We start from the raw sequence: 27302 nt of genomic DNA on the forward strand, positions 1-27302 counted from the left end.
TTGATAATTATCTCAGTCTATTCTTTTTAATAAAAATATGTTATAAACTACGAAACAAGCAAAGACACATTTGTTTACCCAGCAAGACTAAATGTTTATTTAGAAATAACATCAAAGAAAACCCTTCCAAACGCCATACATGAAAATCTCCAATATAGAAAATATACATTAAGATAAATGTCAATAAAATAATAATCATAAAGCAAATAAAAAATTCACTATCAATAAAATGGTAAAAGTGAACACCAAAAAAATAATATTCTGTCACAGCAATTGACTATACACTGCATTGAATTTGCGGATAAGGATTGTGTGATGTTTTTGTAGAAATGACCACTCGCCCCGTCTTCTTCGACCTTGAAAAGGCGACAATAACAACGCGGTTGGTGAAAGCTGGAGCATTCCGGTGACGCCTGCAGGCATGCACACTGAAATGGCACAATGTCACACCGGGGCCATGATGCTGTGCTACAACCCAACCTCAAATGTCATGGAGATAACAAATTTTATTTTGGTTGTTTTTTACAATTTGACATTTGAATTGCAGGGAACGGACAATATAAAATGTAGGCTCTGGCATAGTCAGAGGACCAAAGCTTAACTTTGACTAAAACTCTATTGAAACTTGCCCTGTGTGTAAGAAACAAGTCATCTTATGACCAAATATGCCCTCAGCCTAGGATTATAAAAAGAAGAGGGGTCACTATCCTGAAAGTAGTTCAACTCTAGGAGACAGAATTAGCGTCAACTGTGTAAATAAAAGGATTAGTCACACCCAGGCTTGATTTAACATTTTCCAGCAACATATTCACTGAGAAGAGACTGTCTGCTGTTTGTTATTTGCCAGAGGCTGTCTTTAAGTCTCACATTGTCTCCCTGTGTTGTCTACTTTCAAACGCTTGCATGACCAATCCTCTTGAAATCCTGTCCTTACTCCGGCAGGCAGCCAGAGGATGTCTCCATCATGTCTCAGACACATCCCTCCTCTGTCACACTGAAGACACATGGCTGCAGGGTGCACACTCCTCATAAGTCTCCAAAGTGACATGTTGCTCGTCACACCACACAGGCAAATGGTAACAGATGGAGAATGGCAAAACTAAATTAAATTGCAGGATCAATTAAATGATTGTCTGCTATTCATGAGGTCATCTCCAGTTATGAACTGTAACCTTAAAGCCACGTTGTGTTAACGTCAAGTCAATGTCAATCAAGATTTATGTACATCATGAGAGCCAGATCTAAAAGAAAACTAAAAACGTCTATTATAACCACACAATGAATACCTAAAAATGACATCAGTCTGTGCGATCCTTACGGTATAATTCGAACATGAACATATAATTAAACATTAACATTTATTTAACGACTAGCTAATAAAAAGGTGACTGATGTAGAAATAACAACTATCATGAACTTAATTGCATTCAGTGCTCACCAGTGACAAATACATTGAGACAAAAGGTCACAACACAGAAGCACAAGCCCCACAGAAGCAATATGTAGAGACACCTCCATCGGTTCATTGAACACCGCTGAGTGGATGGTGAACATACTCAGCTCTACAGCCTCCAGAAGTCCAAATAAACAAAACAACTAGGAGATGTTTTCTGTGAGACTTACCATGTGTGTTATCATGCATGTTTTGAACTACCATACAGATTGAAAATGTGTGGAGCATGTGAGGCAGTGATTTTCTGTGCATCAAGTGACTATATATTTGTGTGCCCAGCTGTTTTGGGGTTGGTGTCCTGTCAGACGTTATTCAGGAAGTATTTTTGGGAAAGCCTATTTAGCAGGAGAAGAGCCAGCAATCCAATCTTCGAATCAGCAATAGTTCTAATGTGGAAGCCAGAGACAGGGAGGGGTTGAAGCCAAAACTTCTCTGACCATTAAGTCTGCAGGTGATGGTGCACAGCGCAGAGGCAAAGGGATTACAGGAGAGGGATAGGAGGGCATGGGAGTGAAATCCTCACACAAGGGGGCTCATGAGTTGTCTGAGGGTACGTGCTCCTCAAAGCCCTCGCTCTCCCTAACCAGCGCCCTCTCCAGGATGACACGACCCTCCTTGTACCGCTGACTGTCCTCAGTAGCAAACTCATAGATCCAACCCAGCTTGCTGTTGCAGTTCTTGCAGCTGACGTCCCTCACCATGTGTCTGCCGGTTAGCATCACTCTGTCCTGCACCTCGCTGTACTGGAGGTTCACCACCTGTTGAGTTAAGAAACAACCATGAATTATAGGAGGGAACTATATACTGGGTCTGCTTACGCTGTTTCATGAGCATTGGACTTTTATCAATGATGTTTCTGTACCTTGTTGAAGAGGAAAGCTCTGCCTGTGGCTCCTGTGAAGCGTGTTGAGATGAGCTCAGACCTGTTGGTCAGGATGGTGTCACAGTTGGCACAGGAGAAGAGGCGGGTGCCGCCAATGTGGTCCAGGAAGATGCGCCCCATCGTGAATTCTCTTGGAGTTACTGAAGTGAAGCTAAAATAATAGCAAGAGAAAATGTACTTTAAATAAAACACAATAGGCAGTAACACATAATACAATACCCTAAAAGCAAAAGGTGAGCTCAAAGAGGTTTGTCAACACTGTTTATAATGTGGTAGTTACTCCTACAACATACAGTAGCTGGGTGTGTGTGGCAATTGTGGGCACTGATGTAAATGAATGATCAGTTAGGCCAGTGGTTCCCAACCTTTTTTCCCAAGTTTATGTGGATTCAAAAGTCGTAAATAATCTACAAAATGGAGGAGACCGATCTGATCGGAGCAACTGTGACAAATAATCCAACTGAAACCGGCATGGACAATGACTATGTTTAAAAATGCGCTTATCCAGAAAAGTCCGGTTTGGACACTTTACAGGCAGAAGAAACATTTCTATTAAAGAAAGTCTTTTTATGCCTTTAATAGCTACTAACTTGAATTGTTATTCAAATGAATTAATCAATTATTTTTTATATTTTATAGTGACAATCATGTATTGCTTGACAATTATATGTAAAAAAAAAAATATATATATATATTATTATATATATTATATATTTGGCCTCAAATCATCTGAGGCCTGGCGCCCCCCTTGCGATCTTTGGCCCCCCAGGTTGGGAACCACTGAGTTAGGCTATGGGATGTAGATGTACTAAGTCTTTCTTACAAGCTTGTGAGGCTTTTACTTAAGCCTTGTAAACCTACAAATCAGACTACCTTTTGTAAATTGCCACACAATGCGTTGACTGAATTTCAAGTGTGTCTGCTGGTGGGTTATGACGAAAGTAGTTGATTCAGAGATTCTATCAAATCAATGTGTAGTGTGTGTTGGTCCTAAACAGCACTACATACAGGGTTCCTGCAGGTATCGCCAACTCAAATTTAAGACTTTTAAAGACCTATTTAAGACCACTTTGAATAGAATTTAAGACCTATTTCACGGCAAGAAAGTATGAAGGAAAATTGCTATGAAAGAAGAAATACATCCCATAATTACTTACAAAGTAAATGTATTCATGTTCAACATAAGAACAATGACTGAACATAACAGCATAACAGTACAGAACTGTGTTAGCCAAAAGTGTGTATGTGTGTTAGGGCTGAGCAATTAATCATGTTTTAATTTTGGCCTGCCACAATTACGAAAACATCATAATCGAAAAAAACTATTATTTAGCTTTGCTAGGTTGTGACAGTGCACTAGAACATATTTGATCTAATTCATTTTAGTCTAATTTATTTTTATTTATCATATTTATATATGTTTAGTAGCTTGTGGAAGTGCCCTCCAAAAATATTTGTTGATCTTGTTTATTGGTATTTATTATTTTGATATTATTTATTTAAAGGTCTCATTTATTTAATTAATTTTTGTATTGGTTCTTCAGTTGAATTATACGTTCAGGGTAATCAACAGTTAAAAAGATACTGTTCAAATTATACACATTAGGTTTTAAAGTTCAATAAATTGATGTTTTCAAAGTCAATGAATAATCGTATTTAATAATCGTGATATCAATTATTGACCAAAAATAATCGTGATTATGATTTTTGCCATAATCGAGCAGCCCTAGTGTGTGTGTGTGTGTGTGTGTGTGTGTGTGTGTGTGTGTGTGTGTGTGTGTGTGTGTGTGTGTGTGTGTGTGTGTGTGTGTGTGTGTGTTTGTGTGTGAGAGGGTGAAAAGAGCTAATAGCCGCGATCACACCGGAGTACTTTTCCCACTTTAGATCCGATATAGTTCCGAAATGTCGCGTTCACACCAAAAAGATCCGGAACAAAAATTAATTAATGAGAACCTTGTTACCCCCTTTTCCGTCCCTGCTAGAGAGTAGGGACTCTCATGTGAGAAAAGAGCTATATTTCTGATTGGCTGGGCGGATTGCAAACCACGCCCCGTAAAACTCAAAAAAAGTGTTGTGAAGCCACCATTTTATTATCCTCGCATTAGCATTATTAGCATTAGCCCAGCGCAGAAACGCAGAGAGACTAATTTATGGCAACACAAACTAAAACATGGGAGCGGTGGAGATGAGGAGGTGTCGGCGTTCTGGCGATTTACTCCGGGGACTTCCGGCCGGGGATTTTGGGCGGCAGTATACGCCGTGAAGTTGTTTGCGGCCTGCCAGTAAACCCAAAGCAGAACAAGAAGAAGTGACGTCAGCGGCTTCATTTGCCTAATCCACCCCCCAGGGACTTATTCCGGTGTGAACGCGATCAGAACTAAAGAGTTCTGATAAACTAAGTTCTCATGAACCTTTGTGGGAAAAGTACTGCGGTGTGAAAGCGCCTATTGTTTGTTTGTAGCCTTTATTTAACCAGGTGAAAGCCCCTTGAGATCAAAAGATCTCTTTTTCAAGGGTGACCTGCTATATTCAGAGCTCTGCTGCTTTGGCTACAATCTTTCATCGTTGCTGTTGTATGATTGGTGTTTAGCTACTGTATTTAGCGTCTACAGCACCTCCGCTTTTAGGGTTGACGTAGACCCAAACGTCGCCCGGAGGTCCCCCGGTGTTGTTGCAGGAGCTGCTAAACTAGCTAACGCTACATTAGCAAACCAAACGCCAATTTATTTTGCAAAAGATGCAGCGGGCTTCAAACACGTCCCCCGGCCTCCACTGGTTTCAACCAAGCACTAAATTCGATATTTTCCAACCAAATACGGTTGAACTGACACTTCCCCATATTTATTAGTAAGTAGATTTGAAGATACCTGAGTTTCTAACTGCCGCTAGCTGAAGCTTGGTTGCTAAGTTACTAGCTGGGTGTTCTCCAATAAGGGGCCGGGGGAAACAAAGTTAATGATTACTGGTTCCATGTTGATTTAATTCAATACAAATTGTTGGGGCGAACTGAAAGGCTATTACCGTCCTGGTTACTTTGCAGCCCGGACATTTTCCCCAAAACACATTTAGACGCGATCGCAACAAAGAAGTACCTTTCAAATCCTATCATTTTTAAGACCTTCTAAATCATATTTAAGACCTTTCTTATTTTTTTGGTCATATTTAAGACTTTTTAAGACCCCGCGGGAACACTGTACATAAGCACCTGACGATCCAAACCAACTAGTTTGAAAACTTCTGTTTAACAATGTTTTAAAAATACTTTCCTGAAAATGAATTATATTGAAATATTTATCAGAAAAATAAATCAAATAGCATGTTTTGAGAAGATTTGATTCATACCACTTACCCTAGCAATATTCATTTACTTAAGTTAAAATATTTCATTATGAATGTTTTTGTAATTGTCTTTCTCCTGAAAGATATATGTGAAAAATGCACCAAAAAACGGTATAAAAGGCAACATAAGGAAACTTAGAAAAGTAACCAACAAAAATATAACGTTAAAGTTGACTGTTTTTCAAATAAATAAAAACATCATGAGCTCAAGGTATTTTCCTAAAATATATATGTTTTATTTGTTTTAGTTAACCACCCTTGCCGTACTATCGTTAGCTCTTTGTTGAGCCTCTGACAGATCTCAACAGGAACTTTTTGTTCCTGACTCCTCTGTCATGAGGACTGCTGGCTGTAGATGGCAGCTGAGCTTTGAATGGTGCTAAAAATAAAAGCCATCATCAAGAATACAAATAAATAAACTGTTCTCAAAAAATAACTAATTTCGACTCACTCACAAAAGGGAAAAAGTCTGCTAGTTTCTTCCGAGGTCTTGGCACATTATCTGAACGGTATCGTAGTGATTACCAAGTCAAATAAAGCTAACGATACGTTAGCAGTCCAGCTAACAGCCGTATCAACGGCAAACTAGGAACAAGATGAACAACAACACGTATATCTCTGCTTATTTCCAAATTACGGATTCCTACCTTTACAAGTTGTTTAAGAGGCACACAATGTCCCCACCAGATAGGATGTCACCGATGTTTTAAGTGTATTTCAGACGCTTATCTGCTGTTTTTGCCGTCGTCGTCGCGGCTTTGTTGTTCTTTTTCAGCTGTTCCTCTCTGCGCTTCATCTGGTGTCAACATCCGGTGATGACGTAGCGCCCTGTGCTGAGGCTGCGCCACAAGATGTCAGCAGAGCGGAGGGAAACCATGAGGGAAACCTGCTTTAGGTGAATGAGCACTAAACAAAATGTAAATTCACTGTAATTATCTTTCAGTTAACAGTCTCCCTTCCCGTAGGTATGTTGCTTCAATGAAAGTAGCAATACCACAGTGGTAAATACTGTCCAACTAGTTAAACTCAAGCATTCGAAATTGTATTTAACTAAAGGTAGCCTACTAAATCATTGGCATCAAATTCGTATATCGAAGCAAACAGCTTACACATATTATGTCTTACTGTGACACTATCAACCTGAGACATTGTTAACGTAATTGGTAACACTGTGACCTTCCTACTATGAGAAGTGTAATATCTGCTGTGAAAAAGGCCACTTAACAATAACATCTTCAGCAAGTAGCCTGCTGGCTGGATCCTGTGAGGAAAGACATGCAGAGTTGTGTTGAAAAAGGCAGATGTGGCATGTCACTAAATCCAGTAGGCTTACTGTGTAGGATACTCTCAGGGCCGGCCCTAGACTTTTGGGGGCCCTAAGCGAGCTTTGGCTTGGGGGCCCCCCTTACTCTAGCGCGTTCTCACTTCACACAACAAGGAACCATCTTTTGTCTTATGATGTTAGCATAAGCACACATATTTTATAAATAAGCATGTAAACACCGTGGACCTAACATCCTCTAGGGGGGTCCTCACCTCCTCTAGGGGGGTCCGGGGGCATGCTCCCCGGGAAGATTTTTTTTTAAATATTGAAGTTAAAAGCGTCAATCAGGTGCACTTTAAGAGCAACATTAAGAAGCAGAACTGTAAACAGATTTTTCTTTATGGATATTTTACAAATCACAACCCTTTTAAACTGTATTCTTGTTTTGTCATATAGTATTTCATAACTGTTTTTCATTTATTCTCTCTGGCTGTCCATCTCATAATGTTCACATAGAAACTAGCTGTCAATAGGAATATCATTCAGAAGAATTATAATTTCATGCAAAAATCTGTCACAAAAAGAGGTTGCACATTTACATTCAGGCGTTGTTATGGCAACGTCAGTGGCCAAACAGCCACATTTACTGCTGCAAATACGTTCAAACATGCTGTCGACACGTAAAGCAGTGGCAACTATGCCACCATTTCAGCTGACTTTTTCTCAGAAATACTGTCACATAACATCCATATATTTCAGTGCTAGGTTGATGCTTAGCTAAGCTAACAATGAAACACTTTAACTGACAGGACTCAGGATCAACTGTGTACTGTAAGGTAGCTTCTAGCTTCATGTCGAACAGTAAGTCAACATTTCCCAGAGAGCTTTCTTTGAAATCACCAGGTAACACTAAAAAACATTACATTTAGATTGTTTGACAAAGTGTTTATTTAATATATCTGGCTAGCTATAGCTACTTGCTAACGGTTTAGCTTACCCCCGCGATTCAAAGTAATGTCAACGTAGCTGTAATTTATCCTGGCTCAAGTGCTGGCTCTGGGGTTGTTGTGTGAACCACCACTTGATAATTGTCATATTTTTTAAGAACAAATGTTCTTATGTCCATCTTCAAAAACTCTGAGTCTGAGACTGACAGTTTATTTTTGGTTGGTCTGGTGCCTTGCCTCTGTTGCATTCATTGAACACGGGAAATTAATTACATTCCTGCCGTCCTCTCTAGTGTCATTATGAGGTTCAGGTAAAGCATGGTTAATGTATTATATGATTGACTCAATTATATAATACATGACTTTGAGAGTAGGCAATCTAGGGATATTAACAACATTAATTAAACATACTTATCACGGCGACGGTGTACTGAGATAAAAAACGGTGTACTGAGATAAAAAAAAAGGAAATCTTTTTTTTTGCTTTTTTTTTTTGTTGTTTCTAGGGGGCCCTTAGTGGCTGCGGGGCCCTAAGCGGCCGCTTATGTCAGCATTAAAGTCATTAAAACCGAAAGATATTCAGCTGATAGTTACTTCGATATGAATAATGTTAATTAATAACTCATGGTATATTTGTAGAGGGAAAATGTATTAAAACGGTTATAGGAAACATATTTTCCTAACTGGTTTACTGATGAATGAATATGTAAACAAACTGATGAATGAATATCTAAACGAACTGGTTTACTGACGAATGAATGTCTAAACAAACTTGTTTGCTGGTGAAAAAATCCCCTCATATTTAAAGATAAATAATTTCGTCTGTTGTGTGAAGCTGTGGATTTAAAACAGCTGTTCTGTTTGTCTTTAAAGGTCCCATGTCATGGCCATTTCTACTGATCATAATTCCATTGTTGAGGTCTACTAGAATAGATTTATACGTGCAATTTTCCAAACTCACATTGGTTTCTCATACAGCATCTCTGTATAGTATGTGTATTCACTCTCTCTTGTGCTTTATTAACTTGTGCACATGCCGCACCTGTGGTACTTATATGTCTGCTTAAGATCAGGTAATGGCTGCCTCAGAGGCCAAAGCTGGTTGTGTGAACTACTTGTTTTTCATTCAAATAATTGTGCTCTAAAATAATTAGTTATTTGTCATTCAATGCAATATAATCATAACATTTTAAAATTAGAATTGCTATACATTTCAGATTCTGACAACTTACATTTTATATTTGAGACGATGTAAAAATAATTGGTTTGATTTAGTTAAGAAATGGTTTTGAATTTAGTTTAATTATTTCATGTTCAACTGGATGTTCTTTTTATATTCAGTCAGTAACAACACACTTTTTTCATTGAGGACAACGTAAAATAATTGGTTTACTTCACCATCAGATAATAGTTTGTCACATTGGCTGCTCTTCAGACAGCTGCGAAATGCATTTACCGTTAAAATCAGAAATGCCAAAGCGGATCATCTCCTAACTGAAACTTCAGACAACCTAAATAATCCCCTTAAATTCTGGAAAACTGTTAAATCATTAGCTGGAAACAAACATGTTATCGAGCTTCCACATTACATTGTGAAGGAGGACTCTGTTCAAATCTCTGATAAGGCAGAAATGCTTGGTTGTTTTAATGAACATTTTATTGCTTCTGGTTCTCTGTTTACCTCGCAGAACATAGCTCAAGGAGCCACTGATCGCTCTGACGGTGGTATCTGGGAGGGTGAACCATTTAATTTTATTCCAGTAACAGTCTCAGAGGTGCATAAAGCCCTGAAAAGTTTGGAACCAAGAAAATCAGCAGGTCCTGACAACCTGGAGCCGTACTTTTTAAAGTTAGCAGCTGATTTTATAGCTTTGCCCTTGGCTTATCTTTTTAATCTGTCCTTGGAGACAAACGAAATTCCCCTTATTTGGAAATCTGCTTTTGTTCTCCCACTGTTAAAAGGGGGTGACCTCACTCACCTAAACAATACAGACCCATCTCCAAATTATGTGTTTTAAATAAAGTACTGGAATCACTGGTCAATTTTTAACTGAAGGAGTTTTTATCAATAAATAATATTTTATCTGAGTTTCAATCTGGTTTTAGGAAAAAACACAGCACTACAACAGCTGCCTTAAAAGTAGTAAATGATCTTATTTACTTCTTAGACAATAGAGAGCACTGCGCAGCACTTTTTATTGACTTGTCAAAGGCTTTTGACACAGTGGATCATGCCTTACTGTTACAAAGACTTGTTAGTATCGGTCTTTCAGGTAAGGCTGTCTGTTGGCTCGAGAACTATCTTTCATGCAGATCAAAGTGTGTGCGGGCAGAAGGCTTAACTTCAACATCTCTTCTGGTATCCAAGGGTGAGCCACAGGGATCTGTTTTAGGACCATTGTTATTTATTATTTACATTAACAGTCTTAATAACAATGTTTTGAATGCAAATTTGCATTTTTATGCTGATGATACAGTTATTTATTCTTCTGCGTCCACCCTGAAGCAGGCTCTTTGTCAGCTCCAGAATGCTTTTAACATTGTACAATCCAACATGTGGGATTTGAAACTTGTTTTAAATGCTGCCAAGACAAAGCTAATGATGTTCTCGAAAGCAAAACCCAAGGTCTTGAACCTTCCTCCTATCACCACCTTGCAGGGGACGGAGATTGAATCTGTGTTGCAGTATAAGTATCTTGGAATTATAATTGACAATTCTTTTAAACCACACATTGTGGAACTCTTGAAAAAAATTAAGAATAAAATTAGGTTTTTCTTTAGAAACAAGTCTTGTTTTTCCTATAAGGCCAAAAAGAGACTAGTGTCTGCAACCTTTCTGTCTGGGCTGGATTATGGAGATGTGGTTTATATGAATGCATCTTCTCAGTGCCTTCACTCGCTGGACACCGTCTACCACGGTGCACTGAGATTCATCACAAACCTCAGATCCTTGACGCACCACTGCAATCTATACACTCGTGTTGGATGGTCTTCCCTGACCACGCGTAGACTGAAACATTGGCACATCCTTATATATAAGGCTATTCTTGGTGCTCTACCCCCTTATCTAAGGATGTACATAAATAGAAAATGTACAGGATCCTATCGGCTTCGCTCCGAGAACTTTTTCCTTTTAACTCTACCAAAGGTCCGTACTGAACTTGAGAAAAGAGCTTTCAGTTACGCTGCCCCTCAAGCTTGGAACCTGCTTCAAACTGAGCTGAAACTCAGAGAGCTGGTCTCATTATAAACACTCAAAGCAACTTTAACTGACCTTGAAGCAGGCCGCTGTGTCTGTAAATGCTTTGGCTAAACTTGGTGTATGACTGTTGTGATTGTGTGCTTTTTAATTTTTTGTAACTTTAAAACTGTCTGAAACTGTGCTGTTACCATTCTTGGGCCAGGACTCTCTTGAAAAAGAGATTTGTATTCTCAATGAGACCTATCCTGGTTAAATAAAGGTAAAATAAATAAAAAAATAAATAAAAGTTAGTGCTCAAATATTGTGTACAAGATGTAGACAAAGTCTTTTTGAACGCCAAGGCATGTTGATGCTAACATTTATCTTGATTTATTAAGCAACACATAACTTTTAACAATGTTCTTGTGCTTGATAGGAATCTGATAACTTCCCAACACCAAGATGACATGTTTTTTTACGCTCCCTTGACTCCAAGGGTAAGGCTATCTGCAGATCCAATCTAAGTACAAACTCATAAAGTATTTAGCTATCTATTCTTCTTATCAAGTCACGTCTCCAAAACTGAACATGTCCAGTTTCACTCTAAATTGCTGGTTGTTAACATATACTGTATCTATAAAACTTGCTGAAATTTATGAAATTACATTTATCCTCACAGTTTGCTTAATGTTTTATGAATGTGCAGCACTGGCATGAATAGAGCAAGAGCAACATCTTAAAACGGATTTAAAATGAAAATGCACACTGGCACATTATCCTTATTATTTTCATGGTTCTGTCAATATTATTAATGACGTTTGTTCTTTTTACAAGCTATATAATAAACTTTGACTAAGAGGAATAACATTTATGATTGTTTGAGCATTTACACCACAATGAGTTTTATTATGAACCAGAAATGTGATTTTCCTCGAGCAATCACTAGTTACTTTCGCTGGGTCTATAAACGCCCCCTGTTCCTTGAAATGGTGGCGTAGCTCCAGACTTTGATAAGTCGTTTTCATCCATTAAAAATATGATATAAAGATGAATTGAGGATTTAGCATCATGGTCAGAGCCATATAGCTTATCATCTTCCTGACATCTTATATTTTATCAGTTGTAAACATGCAGAAATGACTTAGATGTATAAGAAAACTGCTGCTTGAGATAGTGAGAATACGACTTAATGTAATGTGGTTGATTGTCATCCAGATTAGCTGATAAGAGGAAGATATGATCGACAGTAAAAGAGTGTGAGAAGAAATTATTTTTCTTCATTTCCCACAAGAAGGGCCTTCTTTTCCTTTCTGAAACGTTGTCCTCTTGGGAACTCTTTTCCATCTCCACCCCTTTTTCAGGTATACAACACTCTTTTACAGTCATTCTGTCCCTGAGACTGAGGGTGAAAAGAGGAGGGCATTACACAAACTCCTCAGTGTGAAAGGAGCTCAGTGTCTCTCCTCATCATGACTGGATCTGCACTCCTGATTCTTGCGGCCCTTGTTGGATCCTGCATTCAGTTTACAGGTAAAGTACAGGATGTGTTTTTATTTAATTTAACTATTTTATAAAGTGTATACATTGAAATATGAGTTGCTGCCACAGACCTTGAAAGCTTGCACCGTCATGGGATGAAATCAGAATGATTTGGTTATTGAATAGCCAGTCTGCAATTTGTAAAGGATAGTTGTGAACATAGAGGCACTGTTATTGGATGCATTTTCTACCCTAGTTCAACATTAACAGGCCATTTGCCACAATAGGGGTGAAAGTAGGTGATATCTACAAACTACTGGCTTTCTTCATGTTTAACAAAGTTAGAGCTTTCTGAAGGATTACATGGTGATATGCACAGATTAAATAAAATGTTACCAAATCCATTCTAGTTCATATGAAATGCAAGTGTTAATGTGAAAAAATTAGATAAGTATGCTTAGTAAAATAAAAATAAAAAGTACATTGAATGCAGTCATCATGAATTAGTACTGACCTCTATGATCGAATCAATCATGATACACTTAAAAGGAAAGGTAGTTTCTGCCATGATTTCATACAAAATATTATTTTTAGATACTTCCCAATGTTAAAAAAGATGCTGTATTACAAAGTAAAAAAGATAATTACGATTTATTACTATACATTTAGCATTTTTTTATTACCTGTTAACCCTTGAAAATTATCCACTTTTTTCGAAAAATTAACTGTTTTTAAGTGAAACTGTAATTGTGAGTTCTTGTATTTTGTTATCTTAAGAATTTAGTAAAAAAAAGGTTTTGTTTCCTTATTACATAATCTAGGTGCTGTCAATGATCGTAAAAATGACCTATCAACAGAGCAGGTAGAGTATGACATTTTTATGTTTTTGTAATCTAGGAAATGTCCTGATACTCTATCAATGATCAGTCTAACGTTTTTTTTCCCTCTGCTACAGGCAAAAACATATATGCAGCTACTCTGCTCACCAACACCCGACCCCTTATCCCCATCCTCTTCAGGTAATGCGCTTTGCAATCAATATCAATAATCATATCAATCTGACTAGAATGTGATCGCTTTCTATGACATATTAACTTAACATCATCATCTTGTTTTGTTCTGTGACAATTAGGGATGTAACGATACCAAAAACTCACGGTACGATAATATCGCGATAACAAGTCCACGGTACGGTATTTATCGCGATATTGAATAATAAATGGAAGAAAAAAAAAATCATAATTTTTTTTTTTCAATAAAACATTTTTTTATTCGGAAAATATTTCTTTATTACATAATAAATCTGATTTTTACAGCCTTTTTGTAGGATAGCAGTATTTTAAAGTGTCAAAAACAAAGTGACAGTAACAGACTGGAACAAGAAAACCAGTGTTTTTGTACCTACTGGTACTACCCAACAAAGTAAGCATTTTCTTTATGCCACTGCATCTCACAAATAAACAAGGACATTTAATAATCAGACCCTGCAATAAAATAAATCAAGTTTCACTTTAGTTTTTCAAGTAACTCAACTCAAACTCACTAGTCACTCACTCAGCATCATCAGACAGGTTTTTAGGAATATGAGAATGTCCACATTTCCAGGTATTTATAAGCTGGGGTGTTTGGGCATTTACAATATCCCCTGCTCTGGAAACAACTCTCTCGCTTGGTACTGATGTTGCTGGGACACCAGTGGTCGCGTTAACCGAATATTTTATTTAACAATGACGGAAAAATCTGAAAGCAGTCTGTCATTTTGACAGATTAGAACAAACTCGGAACAGCGCCAACGTTTCCCCGCAGCGAGGCTCTGGTGTTATGCCGTGTTATGCATGCCCTCCAAAAGGAAATGATATAGTTCCCAAACCGTACTTTGCCGTACAGATCAATACATGTCTGGGAGGTTTTGCTTCACGCTGTGCGCGTCCCGCGAGGTGCATGCACACACGGCATAACACCGCCCCCCCCCCCCCCCGTTGACAGTTCACGAGCATGCTCTATCGTGAACTGTTCAGACCCGACGGGTAATAAGGGATTATGACGGATATTTTACGATCCTGTCTGTCGAAATGACGGACAGCGAAAAAGTCTAACGCCAGGCTTATTGACATGGCGAGATATAACTATATGGTTGGTACTTGTCAATGTCTCTAGGTGTGTAAATCTGGCCCTGTAATACGATGTCCTTTTGTGTTATCTGTTGTTTTATTTTCATGTTGTAACCTACTTGCTGCCATGTTGGACAGGTCTCTCTTGAAAAAGAGATCGATGATCTCAATGGGACCACCTGGTTAAATAAAGGTTTAAAAAAAAAAAAGTGTTTAAAAAAAAAAATATTTTTTTTAAAAATTATTATTTTTTAAAAATCGCGGTAGATTTTGTCAGTCTCACGACGGTATTGGGAAATTTATTTACCGCGATACCGCGATATTCGGTATATCGTTACATCCCTAGTGACAATGCTTCTTCACCCCTTCCTGCTTCCTCTCCATCAGTTCATACTCTCAGACCGGGTGATATCTCAGCTGTTTATGTCTTGGGAACTCCAATCTCACACAGGTATAATTCCAATTATATATTTATCGGAATACCTTACTTTAGTAATGTGGCTTCCTGAGCAGAAGCTTATGTGTTATGTGTTGTGTCTCTCAATATGGTGTTGTGTCTTTTTTATCACTAGTGATGAAGCATCCCGAGTGGTCAAGAGAGTCGCTGGTAAGTCTTTAAACCTTCCACCACATGCCGTAATCACCACTTATATAGTTATTTACTATCTCAAAATAAATATTGATCTAGAATACCAAGAATGTGACAATGGTTTTAAACATAATTCCTGCTGTATGTAATCTATCCAGGGGAGATAAGAGCTTTGAATACATCATACATCGTTTTTCTACAGATGTCCTTTATATTTTGATGTCAGACCATCACTTTGTTCAAGGACCATGACTCAGCAAATGTCAGACAATAAGGCATAGTTTATCTTCATTGATAAGGGATGAGGCCATAAAGACAGGTCGTTGACCTTCATTTCACATAATAATGAGCAAAATGTTAACGGACATGAATGGATGCTTTCACTTACTTCCTTTTTCACAACAGCAGTTGCAACATAGTGTACATGTTGCACTGTACGTATTTATCGTAAGGAATTGTACTTGCTGTAGTTATAAGCTTGTGTCTTTGTGTGTTGAATAGAGCTGCTGTCCATGTTTAACCCTGAACTTATCACACAACATGTGGAGCAGACCTCACAGCAGCCCAGGTAACATATACACACTAATACACTCACACAAAAGCAGTAGCACACATACATGCTTTGTAAGAATTGTACTGCAGGTGTGTTATATGCGAGTGTGTGTGTTGCAGAAACTTGTTGGAGGAAGCTGAGGAACTGTCTCTATCCCTTTCAAATCAGGTACACATTAACCCTATCATAACAATGGTAACAACTTGTTAAAGTTTACAACCTGTATTTCCTCTATAAGCCCTGGTAGGCAGATTGTTGCTTTTGGAGGAAGCCAGACCTGCTCTTTCTCCGTTACTCTAGGCTCAGCTAAGCTAACCTCACCTGGCTGAAGCTTCACCAAATTGTTCATATAACACCTTTAAAACAAATATAAAGTCATGGCAGTGACAGAAAAATTAAGGAAATGTTTTTTTTAATTGAAGAACATTCTCTGGGTTCTTTAACTACTCCCACTGGCCCAGAAATGTGAAGTCAGGTTAGATGAATACCAATAATCTTATGTTTTAAATGAGGGTTTGACCAAACAGCAGATTTGTCCAGAGTCTGCTCTGCCTGATTAGCCAGTGTCAGATCTGCTAGATTGTAGGTCTCGATGACCCTCAACATGAAACATACCACCTTTTACCCACTTCTCAAAGTGGATGCAGTTTCTTCAGTTTTCTCTTCCTTATGTCTTTGCAGGTGACTGATTGGAATCTTGTGCTGCTGTTTGTCCCGGCAGATTCCCTGTGTGCCTGTTCACCACATGTAAGATTCCTCACAACAAAAAAATCATGTTTGATTATAAATGATAAAAGTTATTAAAGGACCTTAAGAGTGTAATGCTGTTTCTCTCTGTTTCAGGTGGCTGCAGATGTTAAAGCTGTTGTGCAGGAAGTAAAAGCAGCTCTCCAGTTGTTGGAGAAAAGGGTATATCACCTACCTTTTGTTCAATAGAGTTTTGCCATGCATAGATTGAATGGAAAAAAAACTAATATGATATGTGTATGTTTACAGTTATATCACACTTTAGTTCATGTTGTCGTCTTGAGCACAAATCATCCGCAGGACAAGTAAGTGTTTTACATTTTAGTTAATACAAATCTAGCAAAATACCTAAACTACATTTACTTGACATTTTGAAGTAATAGAATCCTTTATTTACATGCACATAGTCTAACATGATGTGTTTTTAAAAGACAAGTGGCAGTCATGTGTTTTATTTTTATTTTCTGGCAGTTGTGAGTGTATGAGCGATGAAAGCATAAACCAGAGACTACACAAAGCAACTCTTTTGAAAAGACTTCAGGTAAAATCCATGTAAATAAATAATACCTATACTGTGCTTGTGGCATCTGAGTCATATTCAGCTACTAACTCCTTTTCACTCTTTTTGTATTTTGGTGACAGGACTCTCTAGGTCATGTTTTGGAAAATCCAAAGTGGCACAATAAAAGGGAAGACTTCACCGCCGTGCTGCAGTCTACACCAGTCATCCTTGAACCTATCTCAGAATCTGTAAGTGAAAAACGATATATTTTCAGACACCATTTAAAATGAATCATTTTGTACTAAAAAATGGTAACAGTTCAGCCTTCCTTCCTGGAACAATGCATAAATACTCTTGAAATGGCTAATGTCTAACTAGCATAACATGTTCATGTTTTTCTTTGTAGGAGAAAACAGTTTCTGAATCAAACCAATTAGCTATTCAGCTGTGGACTAACCTGGTAAGTTTAGTTATTCATTATTATAATGAATATATGAGTCAAAGTCCTGAAAAACAAGCACATGTAGAGTGTATTGACAAAACAACATGCTTAAAACACTGATGTTATCCTGACATTGGAATTGACCCTGAGTCTTTGTTGTAAAATGAGCTAACAGCAGAGAGTCATCCTAATCTCTCAAAGCAGAAGTGAGATCGAGGAGTGATTACTGTGAAATTGTATAACTCTGAGAAGAGATTAGATAAAAGATGTAAAGATGAACTTGATGATATAATCTTATCCTAGCCTGGAGCTAATACATCAATATTCAGAATTGTCTTAGCAGTGCTGTTAAAGGCTGCATGGCTATTGGCTGCTCAGAAATGGCCCCACTTAAACCAAAAGATATGAACCAATCATGATGTTTCCTCCTGCAGCTTCAGCCTTCCACAGGTGAGGCAGAGGTCATGGACACAAGCATCTTTACTATTCCTTGCCCTACCCAGGTGCGTCATGTCATCCCATAACACCGCAACAAGGAATTGCTTCACAAAATGTGTTGCAGCATCATTCAGTACTAAAGATATGATCGATATCAAGATTTTAAATCTGATGTTAAGGTTATAACTTGTTTTTCACCTTTATCCCAGCAACAACCTTTCCTGCGGACACAGACCAATTCCCCTACTGAGACAGAGGGCAAAGTTTACAGCAAATCTTCTACACTTATAGATCCTGTAAGTCCTTCAACTCAGCCTCACAACTACACTGTAGAAAGATGCATTCATTCTTCTTCATTCTTATTTGAGAGTAATGTGTGTTTGCAGGTTATGGGGACAAAGATACCTTGCACAGACCGCAGTTCATCTCCCACCACACCCACTTCAGGTAAAAAACACATTTCTTAGCTTTTATTTTGCTAATGTATTTCTGTAAATGTGCTTCAATCCAAACCCTTTATCCTCTTTTTAGTTCATGAACTCAGACCTGGAGATATCAAGGTGGTGGCAGCATTAGGCGACTCTCTTACAGTGAGTGTCTCCTTCCTCCTTCTTTCCCTTAAAAGTATATCTGAGAACAGTATTCCAATAAATATGAATATGGAATAAGAGTATACAGTATATGTAATGGAGATGTTATGTGTTGTGTGGATGTTTGCGAACATTCAAACACAATCACCAACGTATAAAACACTTACGATAGGAGTCGATAATAAGGCTAAATGAAAAGACATGGTGCCCAAATTATAACTTTAAAACTATTTAAAGATATTTGCATATAGTCTTAGATACCCCCACAGCTGCAGTCATGGTTGCACAAATATTTCCTCTGGTTATACTCAATCTCACATCGGATGTTTTTTGCAGGCAGCCAATGGTGTGGGCGCAAAGACAGACAACCTTCTGTTAGTGATGACTGAGTACAGAGGACTTTCATGGAGGTAAGATAAGCTAAATTACTCATTTGTTCACATTTGTGGAAAAATACTTGTCCATTTGAAGCTAACATGCTGTTTTCTTAAATTTCAGCATTGGTGGTGATGGAAACATTACCACTGTGACCACCCTGCCAAGTATGTTTGTCTCTTTTTTATTTGTTTTTTAAATTGTAATATCAGCCTGAAAATAAATAATGTAAAACTGCTCCCTTAAGGTTTATCTCTATGTGAGGTCCATCATTATCTAATTGAAGCATTGTGCTCGATAATGTCTATTGTTATGGTGTCTTATCACCATCATTATAGAATTCAGTTTTACTGTAAGGCAGATCATGACCATAATAAACAATACATTAAAGGATGTCTTTGGTTATCAATATTAAGATACCAAATATTCAATAGATGTTAAAAAATAATTCAATTAAATGTATTAGAGATGCTGTACATTTCTTATTTAAAGTGGACCTATGATGCTATATTTGAATAATATAGTGTAGGACCATACCTATATAAGGCATATTTATACTTTTTATTTTTCAAAATACAAAACAGATCATGCATTTTAGCCATTCCTCATTTCGCTCAATTTAACACTGTCTTTGCATGGGCTGATTCTGTGAGAACAGCACCATCTACAGGCCTGGCATATGTACTACAGCGTCTCCAGCGCTTTCCAACGGCAATGTCCATAGCTGTCTCCTCCTGATTGGTGAAGTTGGCCCAATAGCCGTAGCGCCACTTCTGTGACATCACAGAAGTGTTCAAATCTGGATCAGTCTGTGAGATCCGTTGCAGCCCCTTTTTTAGAGATTTGGGTATGGAGGAAAATAGAGAGGGTTGTGTTTTCTGACACTTGGTGAGTTCCCTGGAACACCGGGGACACATATTCATGTATAAAAGATGTACAAAAGTGCATTTTACATGATAGGTCACTTTTAAATAAATCTATAGAAATACAATAAAAAGTGGAACATAATGATGAATTAAAATCGTTTTACACAAATATCATGTTGAAGTTCACGTGACTTATTATCGCGGTTGGGAACTTTGAGATTGTGTTAAATAGTACCGTTATGGCCAGTTCTACGCTGATTATGCTGTTTAGTATAAACAAAAATGTTTTCATTACATTTATTATAATATTTAACAACCTTATATCTACTACAGAATACAGGACGTGCAATTTCATGTGTAGTAATGTTTCCATTTCATTTTGTCGGAATTTCCTGTGTCTTTGCTCTGCAGACATCCTGAGGGAGTTTAACTCCAACCTGACCGGCTTCTCAGAGGGAGAAGGTGATGAAAACTCTCCGACAGCCTTCCTCAACCAGGCAATGGCAGGAGCCAAGAGTAGGTGTGTCATCATTTTAAGTTTTAGCAGGTCACATCAGTAAAAACAAAATTTCACTTTTACTATCCAACCTTTTTATTTTCAGTGACATGGTGCAACAGGTGCGCGTCCTAGTGGACAAAATGAAAAATGATCCGGTAAGACATTGATAAACTACAGTAACACACACATGCAGATATGGTTTCAAGTAACCTTTGTTTCAGTTTTATGTTCTCAATTACCACATTACCAAAACATTTAACTCTTATCTCTTTAACAGGGTATTGATTTCCATAACGACTGGAAAGTGATCACCATGTTTATTGGTGGCAATGACCTATGCGACTTCTGCAAAGACAGCGTGAGCAAAACTTTTTTATTGAAAAAGTTGGCATTATGCTTTGCTTGTTTTCTTGGGATCATTGAACTGTCTTAAATTATCTGAAAAATAAAGATTTAGGATCTGTTGTTCAAGGCATATAACATATCTAGCCACAATAATCCAAAACATTATAAGCTATTTATTTATGATTGATAAAAAAAATTTAGTCAATGAAATTCTCCTCAGTGCTGAATGATACGTATTCAAATTGCACATTTTGTTGGATTAACAATCAAACAACATAATGAAGGGCATATTTAGGATCTGAACCAGAACATAAATGCTTGCAAAAAATTACCTACTGACTCAAACGATGAATTTATTGCCAAAAAATGGTCTTATTATTTGCACAGGATCAACTTCATGTTTTGGATCTTGTGTTCTTCCACAGCTTTTTTTCTCACCCAGCAATGTCATCAGTCGTATTAGACAAGCTCTGGACATTCTCCATAAAGAAGTAGGTTTTCTTCTTGTTGCACAAACAAACAACCTCACTGAATGTCAGCAATTTCAAAGTAATAATCCAAACACGCACCCCTTACAAATGTGCTCTGCGTCATCCAGGTGCCTCGTGCCATCGTCAATCTGATAGAGCTGTTAAACATTGTACCATTGCGTGATCTTCACAAAGATAAATCTTTGGGCTGTCCCACCTGGCTTGCAAGGTAAGGGTTTTTTTTATGTGAGGAAGAACACTGACCAAGTCATTCTTTAACAGTGTTGATGTTTATCTTTCAGTATACTCTGCCCGTGCATACTGAGTCCTAAAGATGGATCCTCTGAACTCAAGAAAGTCAATGAGTTCAATGAGGCCTACCAGGTAAAAGACAAAGGGTTTATTTTGTAACCATATTCTTAAGTACTGAAAGCTTTTACAATCCATTTCCATTTCTTTCCAACCAGCTTTCCATGAGAGAGCTCATAGACTCCGGTCAGTATGACACACACGACAACTTCACTGTGGTGCTGCAGCCTTTCCTAAGAGAGCTGAACCTGCCTAAGTTGGAGGTAACATACCTGAAACATTAAATATACCTATTACATTTTACTAAATATACTTTTATTTTATTTATTTCTGAATTACTTCTCTCCTGTCTCTTCTTTTTGAATAGGATGGGCGTCCTGACCGCTCATACTTCTCCCCCGATTGTTTTCATTTCAGCCAGAGAGCTCACACTCTCATGGCTAAGGGTCTTTGGAACAACATGGTATTTGTTTAATTAAAATACATTCTTTACATTCATATTTTGGCATATGTGGATATTTCTCTCATTATGATCCAAAATAAATCACTGACTTTCCCTATCTCTAGTTAGAGCCAGTGGGCAACAAGACCTTTAGACAAGACTTGTCCGCTGCCATTGATCTGAAGTGTCCCTCTGAGGTAACTGAGCCATCAAATGATCAAAAACTACACATTACAGTATATGCTCTTATTTCTTATCAGTTTGTTTCTTAATGTGTTTTTATTATATCTTTATCAGACCAACCCATTTTTTAGGACTGCTGTCAACAGCAACTACACCTATCCAGGCCCTCCCCCCACCCCTGCTCCTATTAAAGTAAGTCACAGCTTGTGTTTTTCATACAGCACAACTTTAGAATAGCAAGTAATTATTATTAATGCCTGATGCCAAGTAACAGAGTATAAATCCCAGCATGTCTCTGTGTCATTTAGAACTGGGGCAGGGACTTTTCCTGTGTTAACACAGCTCCATCCAACTCCGTGCCCACTTCAGGTAAGCAGTTACTGTGTATCTCATTGCAATAAAGGAAATAATAATGTTGTGCTATGATATGTAAATTATGCTAATGTTGATTTTTTAGCTCACAGGATACGACCAGCTGACATCAAAATAGTGGCTGCTTTGGGAGACTCTTTAACGGTACGTTTGTACCAAGTATGTTTTAGATTTTGTGTGATCAAAAGGTCTTTATTACAGCACTTTGGATTGTGTCTTAGTCTTGACTTGATATACTTAATTCTTATTTATATGTTTTGTCTCTGCCACTTTAATTTCAGGCTTTCTCTTATCTTCTTTGTGTTAAACACCTTTCTGTTTTAAAAAAGTGGAGAAAAAAGAGGAGTATGTACTAGCATACCATTAATTGTAACAGGGCACTATTTATTTAGACAAATTATGAAATGGATTTGTTTGTATAAGTTATAAAATCAACTTAATGTTTTTATCCTATGTTATTTTAGTCATTTATTGATTTGTGCATCATTTCTGCAAATCCAGGTTGTCATATTTAGTTTCTGTTTCTGGAAGTCCATAAAGTTATATTTATTGAATGTGTCAGAAATATATCTAACAAATATTGTTTTGTAGACCGCTTTTGGTGCAAAGGCAAAGAATATTCTCCAGCTAAGAACTGAGTACACTGGGGTGTCATGGAGGTGAACGACTGCAAACAAACTATAAACACACATCTGTACTTACACTGTGTTGTGATTTGCATTTTAATATATCTGATGTTTTTTGTTTTAAAGCATTGGAGGAGACAAAACACTTGAGACTGTCACAACATTACCCAGTAAGTCCCAAGCCTTATCTGTTCTGTGTTGTCAAATAATTCATATTAACTCCACTAGATGGCAGATTCGGACTGTAACAAAACATTTTCTCTTTTGCTTTAATTCCTTCTATTCTTACATCAGATATACTTAAGAAATTCAATCCTAAAATCAAAGGATTTTCAAAGGGAGTAGGGAAATGGCAGACTGCCTTCAACATGGCCGTATCAGGGGCCAAAATAGCGTGAGTTATACATTTCTTTGATCTGTTATCCGGTTTGAATGCCTCCCTTTCATGTGTTATGTTATAAGTATTTGTGCACTCATGAATAATGTCATGTAGGGGAATCCCAGGGCAAATCAGGAAGCTGATCGACACCATGAAGAATGACACAGTGAGTTTAACCTACATTACGCACAATGCAAATGCATGCACTGTTTTGTAAACAAAACTTATATTGTGCAAAGACAAAACATTATCTTTGCTCCATCTCTATTTCTTTCTAACCCTCATTCGGACAAAAATAGACGGTGGATTTTGAGAATGACTGGAAGCTGGTGACCCTCTTCATCGGAGGCAATGACCTGTGTCAGTACTGCAATGACCGGGTGAGTTGCTCTGAGAAGTCGTCATCGGAAATGATATTTTCAAAGCACTCCCCTCAGTTAAAAGTATCTCCTGCCGCAGCACAGTGGTCAAACAGCCCGTAGTGTTGTGTGATGCCCTGTGTAGAGCCGTCTCATGATATCACTGTCCAAATGGGACCATGCACTGGAGCAGAATAATCAAGCTTTGTGAGCAGCCCTCCCCTAATTGTTTTATTGTGTCAGAGTAAGATGAGAGCAGACATGGTTTCTTTTCAATGAGCACATTCTGTCACACGAAACACCCTCCCTCCCTGCTCCATCTCGGCCTATGTCTACGTTAAACAAGCACACGAGGCACAGTGACAGGCCTTGTTCTCCAAGAGGCATAAACAACACAGAGGTCACCCAGACTCTGTTCATCCTGTCTCCCTCCCTCCTCCTTCTTCTCCTCTCTCTTTCTTCTTTATCATTTTGCCTCCATTTTCCCTTTTTTCCTCTCTCTCCATTACTCCCGTTGCGCTCCACTGTAACGGTACTCTCTCTTTTAATGTTTGTGCTTTGAAGCAGAATATCAAAAGACAGCATCAATTTAAGATGAGCTCTGAGGCTGTGGTAGTGACAGCTTAGGATTCATTGTTGCTTGTACACTTATACATGTTGCATGGCGTCAGCTCTTTTTGGTTTATATGCACTTTTTTAGCTACATTTTTGGCCAGTTTCCCCTGTTTTTTGCCCTCATTATTCTATTTGTCTATGGTAGCAGAACAGAAGATTTGTTCATGAAAAAGTCGGCATTAAACTACAAGTGTTCACTATGGATTAATAGAAAACCGTGTGCGATTTGTGTAATTTCATTATTCCTTTTGTCTCAAAACTACAGGCCACTATGTCACTTCAGAACTACAGCCTTCATATGAAGACAAACTTGGATATGCTTTACCAAGAGGTAAAGTAATTATCTTATCGACCGAAAAAAGTCTGTTTATTATGCATAGAATACAATAACCGTCCAGAATATTGTAAGAATTATCCAGCTTTCCATCCCAGATTTACATTTTATTCTCTTCCCTCAAGACAGCATTGATAAAAGAATGAATTTTACACTTTGAAACTGCATAAAGCTCATATTTTCTTGCCCTTCCAGGTTCCCAAGATAATTGTCAACATCGTGGAGATCCTAGAAATGGAAGGCCTTCGCAAGATCAAAAAGGATACTCTTGGGTGCAGTGTGTTACAACCGTAAGCTCATCGATCCACTCATGCCCAATCAATTCAACATGAATTAAGAGCACTCAGTCCACGGCAGATTGCTCGTTCGAATCAAAGCCACTTCTGTATAGTCAATCCAGCAAAAATGTGTTTTTAAAAAGGATACCTCATCTCTGAATCAATGATAATGTAGCATACCAAATCAATTAATATATCAAATGTAACACCACTTTTATAAATTCGCTGTTTAATTTTCCACCCTTGATCCTCAGGTTGGTCTGCCCATGCTTCTTGCAAACAACAGAGGATTCCCCAGAGCTGGCTGAATTAAAACGTTTCAATCGGGATCTACAGGTTAGCCAGCGGGAACCCTGAGGTCAAAATCTGTGACCAGCAGCATTTAGTTAGAGTCTCACCTCCACTCAGAAAGAGTTTTTACACAAACAGGATAGTTTCACATGTATCTGCTGACGGAGAGAAAAACTTCACAAAAAAAACATCACAACTAGTTTGTAAGCCAATCATGGTCCAATATATAACATGTGATGAAGGGGACCACTCATGTTAAGTAGTTAGACTAAATTGACTTTATTTGTTTGTACAGAAGTCTTTTAACTTGTGTGTTCTTTCTTTCAGTTTGAGACAGAAAATGTTGCGTATGGTGGGGGCTATGATGATAGAGAAGACTTTGCTGTGGTTGTGCAGCCCTTTTTTAAGAACACTATTATTCCTATGAATGCTGTAAGTCTTCCATGTACCCCTGAACCTCTACTGCACTCTACATTTACAAATACATGATCTTTATAACTGTAATAAGCCCTGCCCCTCAAAGCACATCATTCCCACTGACACCTATCGTATTATTTCTTCTCCAGGAAGGCAAACCTGACACCACTTACTTCTCTGTGGACTGTTTCCACTTCAGCGAGAGGGGACATGCTGACATGGCTTCATCTCTGTGGAATAACATGGTGAGTCCAGCAGGCGGACAGTTAATGGCTGACTGTTTGACAGTGGAAGTGTTGTGAATAAGTGTAAAAGACCACATCTCAAGTTAGTCATGTGCTGAGAAAATATGTTCTCTGTTGTATCTCTAGTTGGAGCCAGTGGGTAGAAAGCAGACATACAACAATTTCACAAATGCAAGAAATAACATCAAGTGCCCGACTGAGGTAAGAATAAAAGCAGGTCTCATTGTGCTACTGATGTCCCACTTCTGAAATATCTGTGTAATTTGTGCATACAAGCAAGAATTGCTCATAAATGTGGATGTGATTGGTGTGAATAAAGGACCTTTCCTGTTCCAGGAGCATCCTTACATCTTCACAAAGGTGAACAGCTTGCCCAGTCCAGCCACCACCACCACCACCACATCACCCACTGCTCACAGCACAGCCCTGCAACCCCCGTTTGAATGCACAAACACCGTGCCAGTGTGGCTTGCTGCTGTGCTGGCTGTTACAGGTCTTCTGATTGGCTGGGCTGTCACCTGGCTCCTGCTCTGCTGCAGAGACAAGAGAAACAAGAAGAAGATGACAGCTGTGGAGATGAAAGGCACTGGGTTTTAAATGCTACTTTTTTCTTTGCACTGGACTATTCAAGGAGTCAAGGAACTACCAAACAACTTTTCCGTTAACCATGTCTGCTTTAAATAGAAAAGTTAAATATTGTCCTGTAACCACAGACAATCTTAGTGGATGCAAAGGTGGTATAGGCAGACCAGTCTGGACAAAATTATGCTTCATTAAAAGTCCTGCATTCAAACACCACTAAAGTGCAAGGCATGGACTTAATGAGACAATGCAGCCACCGACGACTACTAATTTAAATAAATAGATTTCATATGCAAAAGTAAAGTGTGAAATTACTGGCTACACATTAACTTATTACTGCTGTTATATATGTAATTGTATTAAAAGGGTTGAGAGGTCGATGGTATTGTTTGCTGTACAGAGTGTTAAGCCCCTTCAGGTAAATGTGCAATTTGTAATGTTGGGCTCTATAAAAATGTACTTGACCTGACTTAAAATGGAAATGTATTATTATGTACCAGAATGTTAAAATAAAAGTTGTGCAGCACAATCTTAGCAGATGTAAATACGAATTCAACATGTGGCAATTATGTGCATGATAACTAACTTGGAAATACAATGAAATGTGTTATGTCCTCTTTTTTATTTCAATGTCTTCGCTTGTAATAATTCTAAATGTTTGTTGATATATCTGAATAAATTATTTGTAATCATTCATATAAACTGTAATCTAGCGTGATTGTTTGCATGACATCTGCACAGTCGGACAAGTCCAGGCATATTGTTGCCTGTCTGGCAAATCCCCACCATAACACCTA

General features: G+C 38.0%; 2 protein-coding genes across 4 annotated transcripts; one reads left to right on the forward strand and one right to left on the reverse strand.

Annotated features, from left to right (window-relative positions):
• ypel5 (yippee-like 5) lies at window positions 1-6462 on the reverse strand. 3 transcript variants are annotated; one of them, XM_079692276.1, is made up of 3 exons: window positions 6323-6462; window positions 2316-2487; window positions 1-2211 (listed from the first exon to the last, which is right to left on the reverse strand). In XM_079692276.1, the coding sequence occupies exons 2-3, from the start codon at window positions 2454-2456 to the stop codon at window positions 1987-1989; spliced, it is 366 nt and encodes a 121-aa protein (XP_079548402.1). In that variant the 5' UTR covers window positions 2457-2487; window positions 6323-6462; the 3' UTR covers window positions 1-1986. The 3 variants fall into 3 exon arrangements, with proteins under 3 accessions (XP_079548402.1, XP_079548404.1, XP_079548403.1); XM_079692278.1 differs by lacking the exon at window positions 6323-6462 and adding an exon at window positions 5204-5278; XM_079692277.1 differs by lacking the exon at window positions 6323-6462 and adding an exon at window positions 4952-5153.
• Window positions 6439-27207, forward strand: plb1 (phospholipase B1). The gene is made up of 44 exons (XM_079692275.1): window positions 6439-6570; window positions 12429-12597; window positions 13368-13408; window positions 13502-13565; window positions 15045-15108; window positions 15230-15264; window positions 15748-15814; window positions 15919-15967; window positions 16481-16546; window positions 16643-16708; window positions 16796-16851; window positions 17018-17087; window positions 17189-17296; window positions 17455-17508; window positions 17925-17993; window positions 18138-18224; window positions 18315-18375; window positions 18460-18518; window positions 18855-18928; window positions 19017-19060; window positions 20171-20279; window positions 20362-20413; window positions 20536-20616; window positions 21029-21094; window positions 21202-21302; window positions 21376-21457; window positions 21541-21645; window positions 21750-21845; window positions 21950-22021; window positions 22122-22199; window positions 22316-22376; window positions 22465-22523; window positions 22971-23038; window positions 23132-23175; window positions 23300-23399; window positions 23499-23550; window positions 23684-23764; window positions 24624-24689; window positions 24888-24982; window positions 25225-25306; window positions 25589-25693; window positions 25828-25923; window positions 26050-26124; window positions 26260-27207. The coding sequence occupies exons 2-44, from the start codon at window positions 12537-12539 to the stop codon at window positions 26518-26520; spliced, it is 3282 nt and encodes a 1093-aa protein (XP_079548401.1). The 5' UTR covers window positions 6439-6570; window positions 12429-12536; the 3' UTR covers window positions 26521-27207.
• Window positions 27208-27302: the final 95 nt, after the last annotated feature.

Source organism: Notothenia rossii (assembly GCF_949606895.1).
Source record: "Notothenia rossii genome assembly, chromosome: 7".
NCBI lineage: Eukaryota > Metazoa > Chordata > Actinopteri > Perciformes > Nototheniidae > Notothenia > Notothenia rossii.